Source organism: Danio rerio, chromosome 8, assembly GCF_049306965.1.
Source record: "Danio rerio strain Tuebingen ecotype United States chromosome 8, GRCz12tu, whole genome shotgun sequence".
Taxonomy (NCBI): domain Eukaryota; kingdom Metazoa; phylum Chordata; class Actinopteri; order Cypriniformes; family Danionidae; genus Danio; species Danio rerio.
The window spans coordinates 5,572,501-5,588,862 of NC_133183.1; the positions used below are offsets into that span (position 1 = coordinate 5,572,501).

General features: G+C 37.3%; 2 protein-coding genes across 5 annotated transcripts in view; one reads left to right on the forward strand and one right to left on the reverse strand.

Moving 5' to 3' along the window:
- Nucleotides 1-16,362, forward strand: part of gcn1 (GCN1 activator of EIF2AK4) — a 779,792-nt gene that overhangs the window by 644,214 nt on the left and 119,216 nt on the right. The window lies entirely within an intron of this gene.
- Nucleotides 1-16,362, reverse strand: part of cux2b (cut-like homeobox 2b) — a 339,662-nt gene that overhangs the window by 105,060 nt on the left and 218,240 nt on the right. For all 4 annotated transcript variants that reach the window (XM_009303733.5, XM_073910044.1, XM_073910043.1 and 1 more), the window contains one exon: nt 1,162-1,240. In XM_009303733.5, coding sequence (XP_009302008.2) covers nt 1,162-1,240 — 79 coding nt within the window. The remainder of the gene's footprint in view (nt 1-1,161; nt 1,241-16,362) is intronic.

Below are 16,362 nucleotides of genomic sequence, written 5' to 3' on the forward strand. Positions count from 1 at the left end.
AACTGCTTGGGAAACTGTTCTACTGTGATAATTGGTGATGAAAATAAATGATGTTCAATAAGATGTGCTTGTGTTTACTAACTGTTTATTCAGTTAAACATGAGTTAGGCCTACATAAGCTTAAAACAGTGATTTCTGATTACCTTAATCCCACTAAAGTCCTAACTGAACTAAACGGAAACGGAATTAAGATATGTGGAGTATGCAGATACTAGTGGCATTATTGAAGTAAACACTGCAATCAAACTATTACCATCATGAAGGACTTTTCGCCATACTTTCCGTTAAGATCCACACACGCGGCTGTCAATAAAAGACCGTGCACACACACACACACACACACAGACACACCGTGAAATGCAGAATTTTTTTTCTTTCCATTTTGGCGTGCGTTATTAAATTCCATAACACTCTCACCAGTCCTTACTCCTTATTTGCGTCTAATACCCCAGTTTGTCACGGGGCATGAATGAAATGTTCATGAGTGAATGTGAAACTGCTGAACTGTAGTTAAGTCACCCAAAATTACAGGAAACTCTAACATGAAAGCCCTTCACGTAAACCCTTGCGTAGAATAGACCCAGCTCCCAACCCAACTTTGAGAATAGATTAACGGCGATATTTTTTTTTTATGCGATAAGAGTCTCACGTTAATGCCGATTACAGCCCACCACTAGTAAAAAGTTACACAGAAATATACAAACCTCAATAATATTGCCAACTATCATAAGCTTAAAAATACTAGCTTCCTTAACCTTTCTTTCTTTTTTGCTGACCAAGCGACTTTTTAATTAAACCAAAGCTACAATAAAATAAAGCAATTATTAGATATGTATACTAAACAGATGTTTACAAACGTTTACAGATGTTTAAAGAAAAAAAAGTGAGTGAATTCACATGTAAATATAAAATATTACACTTTACGTAACACACAAATTCACTGCCTGCAATAAAAAGCAAGAAAAATCGTTTCTGCACCTTTAACAGCTTCTTAATTGGCGTAAAAAAAAATCAAAAGAATGATATTGTGTAAGTTATTTCTTATAGCTGTGTATAATGTTCCTCTGAGTCATGTGAAATCGAAGTGGGATGTATGGATGTGTGTGTGTGTGTGTGTGTGAGATTGTCTGTGTGTGTGTCTTAGGCAGGTGTGCAGCTCACCTGGGGCCTCGATCAGCTGTTTATAAATGGCCAGGAAGGCAGACTCGGCCTCTTTACTGCGCTGGCTCAACGCAACCACCTGCAGCACACACACACACACATACAGAAAAAGAAGAAGAGCAGATCATCAGTCCAGCACACACTCACAGCACACAAAACACTCCAGTCAATAGTTCTGCTCCATATGCTGATGATAGCGCAGAGCATAAATGAACAGAGCAAAGTTTATTCCAGCACTTAAGGAGAGGAGAGAAAAACATTAGCATGATAAAGTCACACACACACTCACACCAATAACACACTTCAGAGTCAATGAGGAAAACTTGCATTTACATTAAACTGCTCGACTTAGTGTGTCATTATGAAATGATGGATACTTCACAATCTTTCCGCATGGGTGATTTACTGCACATCTGGCAACATTGGTACATTTATATCCCAAATGCAATGCACTTGACGTGAACTTCCATTTCCAGTGTGATTAATAAACCTCAAGTGATTTTTTTCCTGACTTAATAGAACTGTTAACAGGAAAAATATGTATCTTTTTGAAATAAAATTGGATCTAAAAGCATTTTTCTTTGCAGATTTCTCTCTTAAAGATCTTAGCCTTCTGTTTTGACCGTTTGCTTTTACACTATAGCAATTATATAGCATTGTTTTTAATAGTAAGTAAGTAAAGTTTATTTATAAAGCACATTTACTTCAGTTTGGCACTGACCAAAGTGCTGAACAAAACCATAGCACACACTCTAAAAGAGTAAAAGATAACAATAAAAGTAATAATAGGAATAAAAGTATTACAGCAACAACCACAATAAAGATTAAAAGCCTGGGAATGCAATAGAATAAAAATGTGTCTTAAGTCTGGACTTAAAAATAGAGAGAGAAGAAGCACTTGTAATATCCGGTGGCAGCTGGTTCCACAAACGAGGAGCAGCGACTGCAAAGGCTCTATCCCCTTTCAGTTTAAGTCGTGACCGAGGAACATGAAGTAAAATTTTATTTGAGGACCTAAGAGACCGAGGAGTTGACTGTAAGTTAATAAGCTCTGATATATAAGAAGGTGCTTGCCCATTCAGTGCTTTAAAAACAATAAGTAAAATCTTGAACTGAATTCTAAAATTAACAGGAAGCCAATGAAGGGATGCTAAAACTGGTGAGATATGAGCATGTTTTTTGGTGCCTGTTAAAAGTCTAGCTGCCGCATTTTGAACCAACTGCAACCGTGCCAATGAGGATTGGGGGAGACCAACATATAGAGAATTGCAATAGTCTAGGCGGGACGTGATAAAAGCATGTATGACCTTTTCCAGATCTTGAAAGGAAAGAATGGATTTGAGTCTGGAGATGATCCTCAGCTGATAATAACTATTCTTAACCACTGAGCTAATTTGTTTTTCTAGACAAAGCTCAGAATCAAAGATAACACCTAGATTTTTTACTTGCGATTTAACATACGGTGCAAGACTTCCCAAGCCCCCAATATACGACATTCTTGTTTTTGAGGGGCCGAAGAGAATAACTTCAGTTTTGTCATTATTAAGTTGAAGGAAGTTTTTTGCCATCCAACATTTAATATCCTCAAGACAATTAATTAGAGACTGCAGGGAGTTCTGAGATTTTAAAGGAACATACAGCTGAGAGTCATCTGCATAAAAATGAAAATATATGTTATGTTTCCTTATAATATTACCAAGAGGAAGCATATATAAGTTGAAGAGCATTGGACCCAGAATAGAGCCCTGGGAGACACCACACAGAAGAGGGGCATATGTTGAAATAAATTGGCCAACAGAAACTGAAAAAGACCTGGATTTCAGATATGACTGAAACCATTGAAGTGCTGAACCCTTTATGCCCACCCAATGTTCCAGACGTGACAGAAGTATGGTATGATCAACTGTATCAAAAGCAGAACTCAGATCTAGTAAAACCAAAACTGCATTACTGCCTGAATCTACTGACAGCAGTAAGTCATTCCACACTTTTAACAGAGCGGTTTCAGTACTGTGGTGCATAGTGAAACCTGACTGTAAAGGTTCAAGTTTATGGGACGATTTTAAAAAAGGCTGTAGCTGTGATAAGACAGCTCTTTCTAGAACCTTTGACATAAATGGAAGTTTAGAGATAGGACGGAAGTTATTTAAGCAATTTATATCTGCATTGGGTTTTTTAAGCAATGGCTGGACAACTGCATGCTTTAAAAACGCAGGGACAGTGCCTGAAACTAAGCAGGAATTAATAATTGCTTGTATACTAGAACCTATTGTGTTGAAAGTCTCCTTTAAAAGATTAGAGGAAATAGGATCACACGGCGAAGTTGAAGTTTTTGTCTGAAACACTAAACCCCTCAACTCAGAGAGAGACACTGGTTCAAAATTACAGAAGGTAGCTGAAGAAACTGTCGAGTCCACACAGGAACTAGGGCAGAGAGGGGCAAAAGAGGATCTGATATCAGCTACCTTCTCAGTAAAGAACCTTTTAAATCTCTCACATATCACTGATGACTGCTCAATTTTGCATGAGGTACGTGGAGAAATTATTGCGTTAATTGTGTCAAATAAAATTTTAGGGGTGTGTGAATGTTTATTAATAATGTCTGAAAAGTATGTAGCTCTAGCCTTTTTTGCTGCTTTTTGAAAGTTTACTTGTGCATCTCTAAAGATTTCAAGAGAGACAACAAGGTGATCTTTTCTCCAGCGCCGTTCTGCTTTACGACAAATCTGTCTGAGTGAGCGAGAGAGATCATCCAGCCATGGCTGTGATTTCATTTTTGGATACTTATATTTTAAAGGAGCTACACAGTCTAAGATATCTGAACAAGAAGAATTAAAAAGAGAAATTAAATCATCAGGACTTGAGGAATGCTCAGCAGCAGCTAATATTGCTGTAGACACTTTGTTACTATTAAACATAGTAGAAAACTGATTTGCAGTGAGAGAGTTTATGCAGCGAGAGTGAAAACCTTCACTTTTTGTAGTACCAGAGAAGTATGATAGAGTAGTGTTAAAAACAATAGGCTTATGATTTGAGAAGGAGGCATCTTCAATGACAATATTTTCTATGGAAAACCCGTAGGACATTATAAGGTCCAAAGTGTGGCCTAGTGCATGTGTAGCACCAACAATATGCTGAGTAAATCCAAAAGAATCCAAAACATGCATAAACTCAGTTACCAAAGGCTTTCCAGGGCAGCACACGTGAATATTAAAATCCCCTAAGATTAATAAACGATCATAAGATGTGATTATATGAGAAACAAATTCAGAAAACTCCTTTATGAAACCTCTATCAGGCTTAGGAGGCCTGTAAACCAGAACACACAGAAAAGGAGTGGTATCCGATTCTATCAGAGCACATTGGGATTCAAATGTAGTGAAGTCCCCGACAGAGATAGTCCGACATCTGAACCAGTTTCTGAAAACCATAGCCACCCCACCTCCTTTCCCAATACATCTAGGAGTGCTGATAAAAGAACAGTTTAAAGGACAAAGTTCACCGAACACAGAGGACTCACCCGCTCCAATCCAGGTCTCAGTTAAAAAAAGGAAGTCCAAATTGTGGCTTGTAAAAAAGTCATTCAAAATAAATGTCTTATTGGACACAGATCTAGCGTTCAACAAAGCCATGTTGATGTGGGAAATGACTAATAGGTATCGATGTGATTGTCCAAAGACACCCTGAGGAAACCCAAGCCAACATGGGTAGAACATGCAAACTCCACAGAAATTCCAATTGTCCCAGCTTGGACTCAAACCAGTGACCTTCTTGCTGTGAGGCGACAGTGCTAACCATTGAGCCACCATGTCACCCTTTAAAGACATGCAGTCAACCCAAGCTCATTCTGAAAACGTAGTCCTGCGGATGTTTCTGGAGTCCTTGATTTACGTAGCTGGAGGTATGTATGGCTGCATTTAATTTTTTTTTAAGCGAACGCTACGATGTGGTGTGACGCCGCTCTTCTTTACGCTCGCTGACTAACAGCTCACCTCTGTATGTAAGGTTTTCCAGCTGCAACAAGTTTGTTCGGTTAGCTGGAGTAGAGACCCTGAGGGGAGCTGACCGCAATGACGGGGACGACCGGGTTCGAGTCCAGAAAAGAGCGGTTCCAGAAACCAGGTAAGACAAAAACAGAATCCAAAATATAAAGTGAACGAGTTCATAACAGGGTAAGAATGTAGTGAAATCCGAAAACACGGTCAAAATCAGACGAGAGTTTTTTTTTTTTTTTTTTTGGACCGGGTCAATCGGTAAAACTGTTTGGGTTTAGGGAAGGAGGAGGAGGAGGGTGGGTCGGCCGATTGGCCGGTCGCCCAGTCAATCATTCAGTCATACAGTCAGTCGGACAGACGGTCACTCGACAGCGGTCTCCTGCGGCTTTACTCAAGAACAGCCATTCGCGCCTGCAAGAGGCATTCGAGATGGAAATTTGCGAAAACAAAAACTGCACAAATACGTACCTCCCGGGACATATTTCACAATCTCCAGAAACGTCTGTGGCACTACGTTTCGGAATGAGCCTGGGTTGCATGCAGTAGAAGTGAATTGGATAAACTAAATAGGCCTTAGTGTATGAGTGTGTGTGAATGAGATTGTATGGGTGTTTCTCAGTACTGTGTTGCGACTGGAAGGGCATTCGCTATATAAAACATATGCTGGAATAGTTGGCAGTTCATTCCAATGTGGCGGATCCTGAGAAGGGACTAAGCCAAAGAAAACGAATGAATGATTTACTGTGATTATGTATTATTCATACTTTTTTGGCCTTGTTTATCCATCAATGCGAATAATAATAACAATAATAATAATAATAATAATAATAATAATAAAATATAGCTGCAAGCAGCAATTGCGGGGCCAAGCAATCCAGTGGCCCAAGGACAAAGCAGTCCAGAGGCCATGAGCAGCAAGCTCTATAGAGCAGCAAATCAAGTGAAACAGTGAATACATTTGAAGTTCATTTCTTCTTCATTTTCTTGTCGGCTCAGTCCGTTTATTAATCCGGGGTCGCCACAGTGGAATGAACCGCCAACTCATCCAGCATTATTAACTTATCACGAACCAGCGACCCAGCGACCTTCTTGCTGTGAGGCGACAGCACTACCTACTGCACCACTGCTTCGCCCTATTTGAAGTTCATTTAACTGGAAATGTAAGCAAAAACATACAAATTTGATTAATTTACTGGTTTATAACTTTTGACCAGTAGGTGGCGCTGTTACCAATTTTGTGTGATGTGGTCAGTGTGAGCTGACAATGACACACATTAAGTTGTGTGTCAATATATATAAGCATTGCAGAGTTACAGTAGTTTAGCATTGTATCAGCACATTTGTCGGTGCTGTAAACAACAACCGTATTGCCTATCAACACAAAATTGATCATTTTTTTCCAACAAGGGCAGAAGATCACGTGATTCAAATGTGGTAAAAATTGGACCAATGGGCTGGGAGGAGTTTGAAAAGGTAAGTTTTCAAACAAACTCAAAATGGTGGACAGAAAGTTTTGGTAATTATGCCATATGGGGTATCTATGTTTTCAGCATCACCTAAAGAATAATTTGAGCTCAATTTCTTCAAAATTAGCATATGCAGTCAAAAGTTATGACCAAATTTGTACGTTTCGTTATTAATGTATAATAAAAGGTTTATAACTCTTGATCCATAGGTGGCGCTGTCACCAGATTTTTATGTTTTGTTCATTGTGATGTGGCAATGACACACCTAAAATTTGGTGTCAAACTTTTTGTCAGCACGATCTGAAGATGATCAGAGTCAAATTTGTTGAAAATTGAACCAGCGGTCTAGGAGGAGTTTGAAAAAGTAGCGTTTCAATTTGCATAAAAAGGGCAGACAGGAAGTTGGTCAAATCATGGAAAATTTGGTATCAATGCACCTTCCTACATATTTACTAATTTCAGGACAATTTCAAGTGGATGTACGTCACAATATGGGGAAAAAAAAGATAATCTAACTTCTGTTAAATGGCGATTTTACGTGTGAATATGATTTTTCATATGTCCTTTCAATATTTTTTTTTTTTTATTAAAGAGGTCGATCAAATACAATTATATACATATAGACAAATAATACAAATAAACAAATGCACAGAAATACACACAAAGACAAATAAACGCCAGGGTAACAAAAATAGGACTGATGAAATAAAGTTACATCTTAAAGAGACACAAAAGAAGAATATAAGGATACCGTTTTTGTTGCTTTTGGATGAAGAGAATGCTGGATAGTTTCCAAATATTGGTCTAGGTCGAATTTGAATAGATTAAAAAAAGGTTTAGAGCCACTAAACTTCTGTTTGTGAATATGAAACTTGGCTAATAGAATACACAAATTAACTACATATACTTTTTCCATGTTTTCTTTAGAGTCATCAAACAATCCAAAGAATATAACTTTAAAAGAAAAGGAAAAGTCACTCATAATATAAGATTGAATAAAGATCTGAATATCCTTTCAATATGCTAATAAATCATTTCTAAATTGATTATAAATGTTCATAAGAGGTGAATTTATTTGAATTGTTTTTTTTTCACTGTCACCATGTGTATGTGTGAGGGCCAGAAAGGCATGTGTAAATGTCTGCTGAGGGCTCTTGGCTCTGTGCTGGACACTGTGCAGAATGAAGGCAGGTCAGCCTCCACTAAGCGAGCCGTCACCCTGCTATTCTCCTCACCACAGGTGACTCAAAGCAATTACGGATTCATTAGGAAAGAGCGGCAGCAGAACGCTCTGCCACCTGGCCCATAGAGAGGGCACCTGGGCCTGTGGATATGTAGGTTACAGAGCTCCAGAAGACCACACGGAAGAGGGTCTCATGCACACTGAGGGTCTAGCACACACTGAAGCGTCCCGCCAGACAGACAGACAGGACTGATGGCGGAGGGAAGAGGAGGAAAGATAGCAGGAAGACGACTGGGAGATCTGTGAGTCTTTTATATTCAGTAATGTTCAAATCAAAGCGAAAGTGGATGAACACTGTGAAGTGAACAGATTTGGGGATGTTTTTCAGTACAACATGAAAGAAAAAAGTGAAACCTGAGAGTAGAAATGATGTCAAAATTGTTTTGGAAATGTTCACAAATGTAAATCACAGATAATTGAATTTAAAGGGGACCTATTATGACCCTTTTTACAAGATGTCAAGTCTCTGATGTCCCTGGAGTGTCTTTGTGAAGTTTCAGCTTAAAATAATCCTTCAAATAATGTTTTATAACTCTTTGAAATTGCGCTATTTTGGTGACTGTCACTTTAAATTCAAATGAGATTGTGCTCTTTTCAAAAGAGGGTGGAGCTACAATGCCTGTGTGTCAGCATAGTGGCAGATTCAAAAACAAGACTTAACATCCTATGCTAATGAGGGAGAAATCGTCACTAGTGGGCGGGGCTTTCCCACCTCGGAAGACACGTACAAAGGGGGAATGTCAATCAAAGTGTTTCTGTTTTTGTCAAGTGTGATTGTAACAAATAGAAATAATTAGGGGCGTCACGATTTATTGCGATGCAAAAATGTCACAACATGCATTGTGACGTTATGACGATGTTATTACGATATGACGTCTGTTTTCTCTTATTAGTTGAGCTGTTTGCACGTGAGCTACGCTCCACCTGCTGTCCTACGTGAGTTCATATTGCTTGAACTAGCGGCAGTAACGTTAGCAGGCCAAGATGAGTGGAGTTGAAATACAGGATCTTCTTAAAGTCGGACGTCTGGCAACATTTCGGTTTTACAGTCATTGTTTTTTCTTGTCCGCTTTTTGACACGCATACTGAGTCAAACATAGCCGAAGTTTTAAAGGGTCACGAAACACCAAAACACATTTTTTGAGCTGTTGACAGTCGTATATGTGTCCCACACTGCTAATAACACTATTAGGACACATATATTTCACTAAAAAGTGAAAATTTGTTGTTTTTGCGTTATTTTAAGCAAATTCGTACTTCTGGTTTGAAACAAATTTTTGAAGCTGCGTCACGGCCATGAGATCTTAGCGTGTATTCCAGTGTGTAGACTGGACGTCTGAGTACCTATTTACATCTCTGAGTGTGCTGGATTCATTCATGAGTAAGACTTGGTTCAAACCAATCAGCTCTATTGTGTGTGCGGTGCAACTTCATTAATATGCAGGATACCTTCGAAGACTGTTTGTAACTTTTACAGTGTTCAGACGGCAGAGAGACGCCACGTTGTGTTTGCCAAGTGGGAGAACATGAATTGTTTAGAGACAAGGGTCGTCAGTGTTGCGTTTATAATTTGCTGCAGTGAAGGTTTTGTTTTCATTTTCCCTCTATGAGAGCGCAGCTGGACTCATGTGTGGATTACAGTGCACGCGACGCTAGACAGAAATACAAGTCTAAGGAATACTTTTTTACCCGAGAGCTTTTCTTATCTGGAAACGGTGAAATCCTGATTTGCTGCTCGTCTCCTTTTAATAAAGACGCGGCTCCAGTTGGTGTTGATTGTCCTGTCTCTACAGATTTGGTAAGTGTGCGATCAGTGGTCTTTGTTTATTCAGAGGCAAAGTTAGTTCATATCGTCAGCAGTACTCTTTCAATGTTTAAAGACAGACCTTAGTCAAATGATTTCTAAGTTAATTCTTTTGTTTGTTTTTTTCAACTTGGAATTCAGATTGTTCTTATATATTTTTTAAATTGTAGCTCAGAGTTCTATTATTATTATTATTTTAGAATTTTGAATTTACAACTTGAAATTCTGGCTCTTTTTAGTTTACATCTCGGAATTCTGATTCTTTTTTTTTTATTTTTTTTTAGAATTTTGAGTTTACATCTCGGAATTCTGATTCTTTTTTTTTTTTAGAATTTTGAGTTTACATCTCGGAATTCTGATTCTTTTTTTCTTTTTCTTTTTTAGAATTTTGAGTTTACATCTCGGAATTCTGATTCTTTTTTTCTTTTTCTTTTTTAGAATTTTGAGTTTACATCTCGGAATTCTGATTCTTTTTTTTTTTTTTTTTTTGTAGAATTTTGAGTTTACATCTCGGAATTCTGATTCTTTTTTTTTTTTTTAGAATTTTTAGTTTACATGTCGGAATTCTGATTCTTTTATTCTTTTTTTTTTAGAATTTTGAGTTTACATCTCGGAATTCTGATTCTTTTTTTTAGAATTTTGAATTTACATCTCAGTATTCAGATTTTTGTAAAAAAAAATTAATTTACAACTTGGAATTTTGAATCTTCTTCAAGATTTTTTAATTTACAACTTGGAATTCTGATTTTTTTTTTTTTAGATTTTGAATTTACAAGGAAATCAGATTTTTGTTTTGTTTTTTGAGTTTACCTCTTGGAGTTCTGCCTATTTAAAATATTTTTTTCTATTTTTTAAATAAAGCTACATTTAAATTAAAATGAGAAGCATTTTAGTTTTTATTATTTCAATTAATATTAACTTTATTCAAAGTAACAGATTATTATAATTTCATTTATACATTATTTAATTTTATTTAGTTGAAAAGAATTCAGTATTTAGTCCTTCATTTACCATGCATGCACATTCTGCACATTATTGAAAATATTTATATGCACATTCCACAAAATACCTCCGACATTATTTGAAACTAGTTTGTGTGTGTGTGTGTGTGTGTGTGTGTGTGTAGCTGCTCAATAAGCATCATGTGGAGTGAATGTGTGCGTCTGCTCTACGTTCAGCCCAGTACATGCAGAATAGAGCAGCTCTACAGGAATCAATACTGATACAATAGTCCCCCGCACTCACTGGCTAAAAGCAATTGTGTTTCTCTCTTTTTCTCTTCTTTTTTTTCTAAGAAATGACATTCAGTTGCTCCATCAGCACTGGCGCTCTCACATACCAGCAACACAAGCCAATAAATGCAGAGATTGAAGCTCACTGTGAAGACACTGTGTTAAACAAGTCACACCATCTGCTCATCTGATTGGTTTAATTAGCTGCGCTTCTCAATGGCGCTTTTGCAACATTTCTATATAAGACCACTAATGGCTCAACTTTAAAGCTGGAGCGCGCAAGTTCTGAAGCACTGGAGGCACAAAATAAACTTAAAATATAGAACGCTCGAGTCATTTAATTTAGTGTTGATATTTTGTAATTCAGACTATCTTTGGCTGAATTCTGTGCTTGCATTACCTAATTCTTTTACATAAAACTTTTTTTCCTCACAAAAATGTCTATAAATTGTTGTGATTTTATTTTTTATATTTTTAGTTTATATCTTTGAATTTTTTTGCTTATAATTTTTAGTTTAGATCTCAATATTCTGACTCTTTTTTTAATCTTTTATTTACACCATTTTTTTTCTTTTTTTTAGACTTTAGAGTTTACACCTCAAAATTCTAATTCCTTTTTAAAATGATGAATTTACATCTCGGAATTCTGATTCTTTTTTTTAGAATTTAGAATTTACATTTCAGAATTCTGATTCTTTTTTTATTTTAAGTTTACATCTCGGAATTCTCATTCTGTTTTTTTAGAATTTTGAGTTTACATCTTGGAATTATCATTCTTTTTTAATTTTAAGTTTACATCTCAAAATTGTCTCATTTTTTAATTTTGAATTTACATCTCAAATTCTGATTGTTTTTTAGAATTTAGAATTTACATCTCAGAATTTTGATTCTTTTTTTTACAGTTGAAGTTTACATCTTGTATTTTTTTTTTACATCTCAGAATTCATTTTTTTTGTTTAGTTCTTCTCAAGAATCACTTCTGAATTTTGACTTTTTAAATTTTATTAATTTTACTCTTTATATGAAATATCTTCCCTTTACATCTCAATTCTTTAGTAGTAAACATTTCTTCCCTTTATTCCCATATGTACAATACTAAGAATTTCAGATCTTTGACTTTTTTCAGATTTTTGACATCTTTGACTTTTTGTTCATAATTCTAGGTTTAAATCTTGCGATTTTTAGAGATAATAAAGTTTTCTCAATATTCCGAGTTTACATGTTACAATTCAGCTTTTTGCTTTTACCATGGGAAAAAAAAAACATTTAAAGAAATATAAAAATCTAGAAATCTGCAATGTAACAAAAGTCCCTAAAAATTCCCTTTTCTGCCAGCGGTCATCGGAGTGAGAAATTGACATGTCATTCATTTTCCTTACTCTCACATTCACACTCATACACGGTAAAAAAATCCTGGTTGCCTTAAATTTTTAAGCTGAATCAAATTAACCTTAAGAGTCAAAATAACTTATGTTAAACTGACTTACAACAGATTGCGTAACTTTTAAAATTAAGTTAGAACATGATTAACTTAGTTTAATAAGTTACAAAAACCTAAAAACACATGCTGTCAGGACTAAGTGATATTATTTGTTTACATTGTACCCTGGCCAATTTAGCTTATTCATTTCACCTATAGCACGTGTTTGGACTGTGGGGAAAACCAAAGCACCTGGAGGAAGCCCACGTCAACACGGGGAGAACATGCAAATTCCACACAGAAATTCCAACTTGCCCAGCTAAGACTTGAACCAGCGACTTTCTTGCTGTGAGTTGACAGTGTTAACCGTTGAGCCGCCATGCCGCCGAAACAAAAGCTTTAAAAGCATTATTTCACTCTTCAAGATGTCAAACTACACTCTAAAAATGCAGGGTTAAACACAATTAATTCAGGTTTTCCCAACACAAATTAATTAAGTTTAACAAATTTAAGTGGATTGAACATAAAACATATAAGTTAACATAATTTTTAAAAATTGTGTCGATTCAGCTTATTTTATTCATTCATTCATTTTCTTGTCGGCCTTGTCTCTTTATTAATCCAGGGTCGCCACAGTGGAATGAACCGCCAACTTATCCAGCTAGTATTTACGCAGCGGATGCCCTTCTAGCCGCAACCCATCTCTGGGAAACATCCACACACACATTCACACACACACTCATACACTACGGACAATTTAGCCTACCCAATTCACCTGTACCGCATGTCTTTGGACTGTGGGGGAAACCTGAGCACCTGGAGGAAACCCACACGAAGGCAGGGAGAACATGCAAACTCCACACAGAAACACCAACTATGCCGAGGTTCGAACCAGCGACCCAGCGACCCTGCCCCACTGCCTCGCCCCGATTCAGCTTATTTTACATACAAAATTTGAGCAAGCATTTAAAATCATTTATATGAAGGTATCAATGACCTACGGGGAAATCAAAAAGTTTTATCAAAAAAACGTCTTCAGGATCTTATTAGCGACAACAAATGTGCTCATTTATTCATAAACACTATTTTGTTCTCTTGCAGTCAAGAGTGAAAGCATGAATGAATTGCGCACAGACTGCCTCACATATGGCCAGATAATCACACAAAGATAAATCCCTGTAATTCTGCAAGACACAACCAACATTTCCTTATGAACATACACAAGATGTAGAGCCGCTTCAGCCTCCATTTTTCATTGATATAACGACTTAACAGATGAAAAAAATCCTCCTCATCATACGTTCCACAGTAAGATCTTTACACAGCTTTCAGTGCTCTTCATCATTCGACCGAGAAAACACAAGCTGCGTCCCAAATGGCACACTATACACTATGCACTCATGCACTATGTACTTATGCACTTACACACTCAACAGGATAGTATATGTATGTAGTGTCGTCCCAAATGGCACACTTATGTATTTTTACTAAGCGGAAATTCAAACCGTTTCCCTGATGACGTTTGACTGTTGCCAAATCAGTGAAATAAACGACTGAATTATCAAGTAATACCTGCCGTGAGTATTGCTGCATTCACCATCGGAAGGCGCTATAATCACTCTCGTAGGAGAATTTTGCTTTCACCATCCAAAATAAATAAAGTTATTCAACATGTGCGTCCGATCGCTCCGCCCCTTCCGCTACGTAAGCAAACCTGCGGTTGTTGAGTGCGTGAAGTGTCCATCATTACACACTTAATTTTAGCGGCTGAATGAGTGCATCATCCGGGTAATTAAAGTGCACTTTTTATTTTGAGAGTTTTCAATGTGAACACACTACTTACACTATTTATACTACAAAATGGCGTAAAATAGTGCATAAGTATGCGATTTGGGACGCAGCAACAGATCACCTCCAACATCACACCATTAACCCTCCTCAACTCCTGAGACTAGACATCAATTAAACACACACATAGAACACACACAATAGAAATTCTAATTGTCATGAGAAAATAAAAAAAGAAAGATTTCTGCTGCTTGTTCAAACTCCTGATTAAAAATGAGCTGAAACAACACAATTCTTGATTATTTAATCAGGACAGTAAGGTCTGACTTTGTTCCAGGAGTCGGCAACCCAAAATGTTGAAAGAGCCATATTGGACCAAAAAAGACAAAAAACAAATATGTCTGGAGCCGCAAAAAATGTAAAGCCTTATAATAAGGGAAACACACGCTGTATGTATCTAAATTAGCTATATTAGCCTACTATAAAAATGACTAAGTTGGCTACAAATACATAATGAGCCTTCATGATTAAATAGCCACTGATATCAGGTGGTTGGTGTTTATTTCGTTCTCATTTAAACACTTCAGCACAGCCTCTGGTCTTTCAGTGGTATTAATTTGATCATTTCTTCTTGCGGCCCATCAGAGTTCACATACCTGCATTAAAGCGCGTTGAACATCGGTCACATCACAGGCAATTGAGTATGCTGGCACTGAATTAATGTCCTTGGTTTGCTGATCGGTGATGTAACCTGCCATTTTAATAGACCTTTCCTTCACTGTCTTAGCGGAGAAAGGTATATCTTTAATTTTTTGTATTATCTTGGTTTTGTTTTTGAAGTCTGCAAATAGGTGTTCTGATATGTTGATGAATGACTCCTTCATGTAGTCACCATCTGTGAACGGTTTTCCATACTTTATTATCTCCCAGTTTGTTTACAACAGCCACCTGCCTGGCATCCCGCCCTGCTGATAGAAACGTGTGTCACAGGCTATGACGCAAATCTTCGTTGACAGAAATGTTGAAATTAAATATTAATTCTACACACTTTTACAGCAGTTAAAAATGTTTGTCCTCCTAAAGAAATCATATTAAAACAAAAATATACATTGACCTCCCCTATCTTTTTCTATTTTCAAACATTTTTGAAAAAGCTCCAGGGAGCCACAAGGGCGGCGCTAAAGAGCCGCATGCGGCTCTAGAGCCACGGGTTGCTGACCCCTGGTTTAGACAAAAGATTTGTCACTGAACAGAAATAATGTCCAGTATAGAAAATAAAGTCATGCTGCAGTGGACACAGAATGAATATTGTGTCTGACTCCATCATGAGCTTGGAGGACTGCATCCATACATCTCTGCAATGACTCAAATCACTGATTAATAAAGTCATCTGGAAAGGCAAAGGAAGCGTTCCTGCAGGACTCCCAGAGTTCATCAGGATTCTTTAGATTCATCTTCAATGCCTCCTCCTTCATTTTACCCCAGACATGCTCAATAATGTTCATGTCTGGTGACTGTGCTGGCCAATCCTGGAGACCCTTAACCTTCTTTGCTTTCAGGAGCTTTGATGTGGAGGCTTAAGTATGAGAAGGAGCGCTATCCTGCTGAAGAATTGTCCCTCTCCTGTGGTTTGTAATGTAATCGGCAGCACAAACGTCTTGATACCTCAGGCTGTTGATGTTGCCATCCACTCTGCAGATCTCTTGCACACCCCCATACTGAATGTAACCCCAAACCATGATTTTCTTCTTCACCAAACTTGACCGATTTCTATGAAAATCTCAGCTCCATAGGTTCCAATAGGTCTTCTGCAGTATTTGTGATGGTTTGTTGAAATCAAACAATTTGAATTGGCTTATTTAGTTTTACAGTACTCAGTTTGTCTGAGTTATCTTTATGTTTTGGGTTTTACTGTGCTCAAATTGCTTAATTTACTCAAATGGAGTAAGTTCACAGAACTCATTAGGATAAGTTTTTGAACTTAAACGGTTTGTTGCAATCGGTTTCCTCAATTGGTTTGAGTTACCTTAACTAATTGGGTTTTACAGTGTACATACAGTAGGAATGCAACCTGCCTCTGAGTGAGCTGAGAGAGGATCATGTGAGCTCTACTATTGCTCCCATTTGCTATCACTCAAGAAAGTCACTCTTCATTTGCATAAAGTTAAAGGATTCTCATTCGACATGCCCACCTGGTCGCCAACGGTTGTTGTTGCTCTCACAGACGAAGGTCACCGGAAGTCGCACACTTTG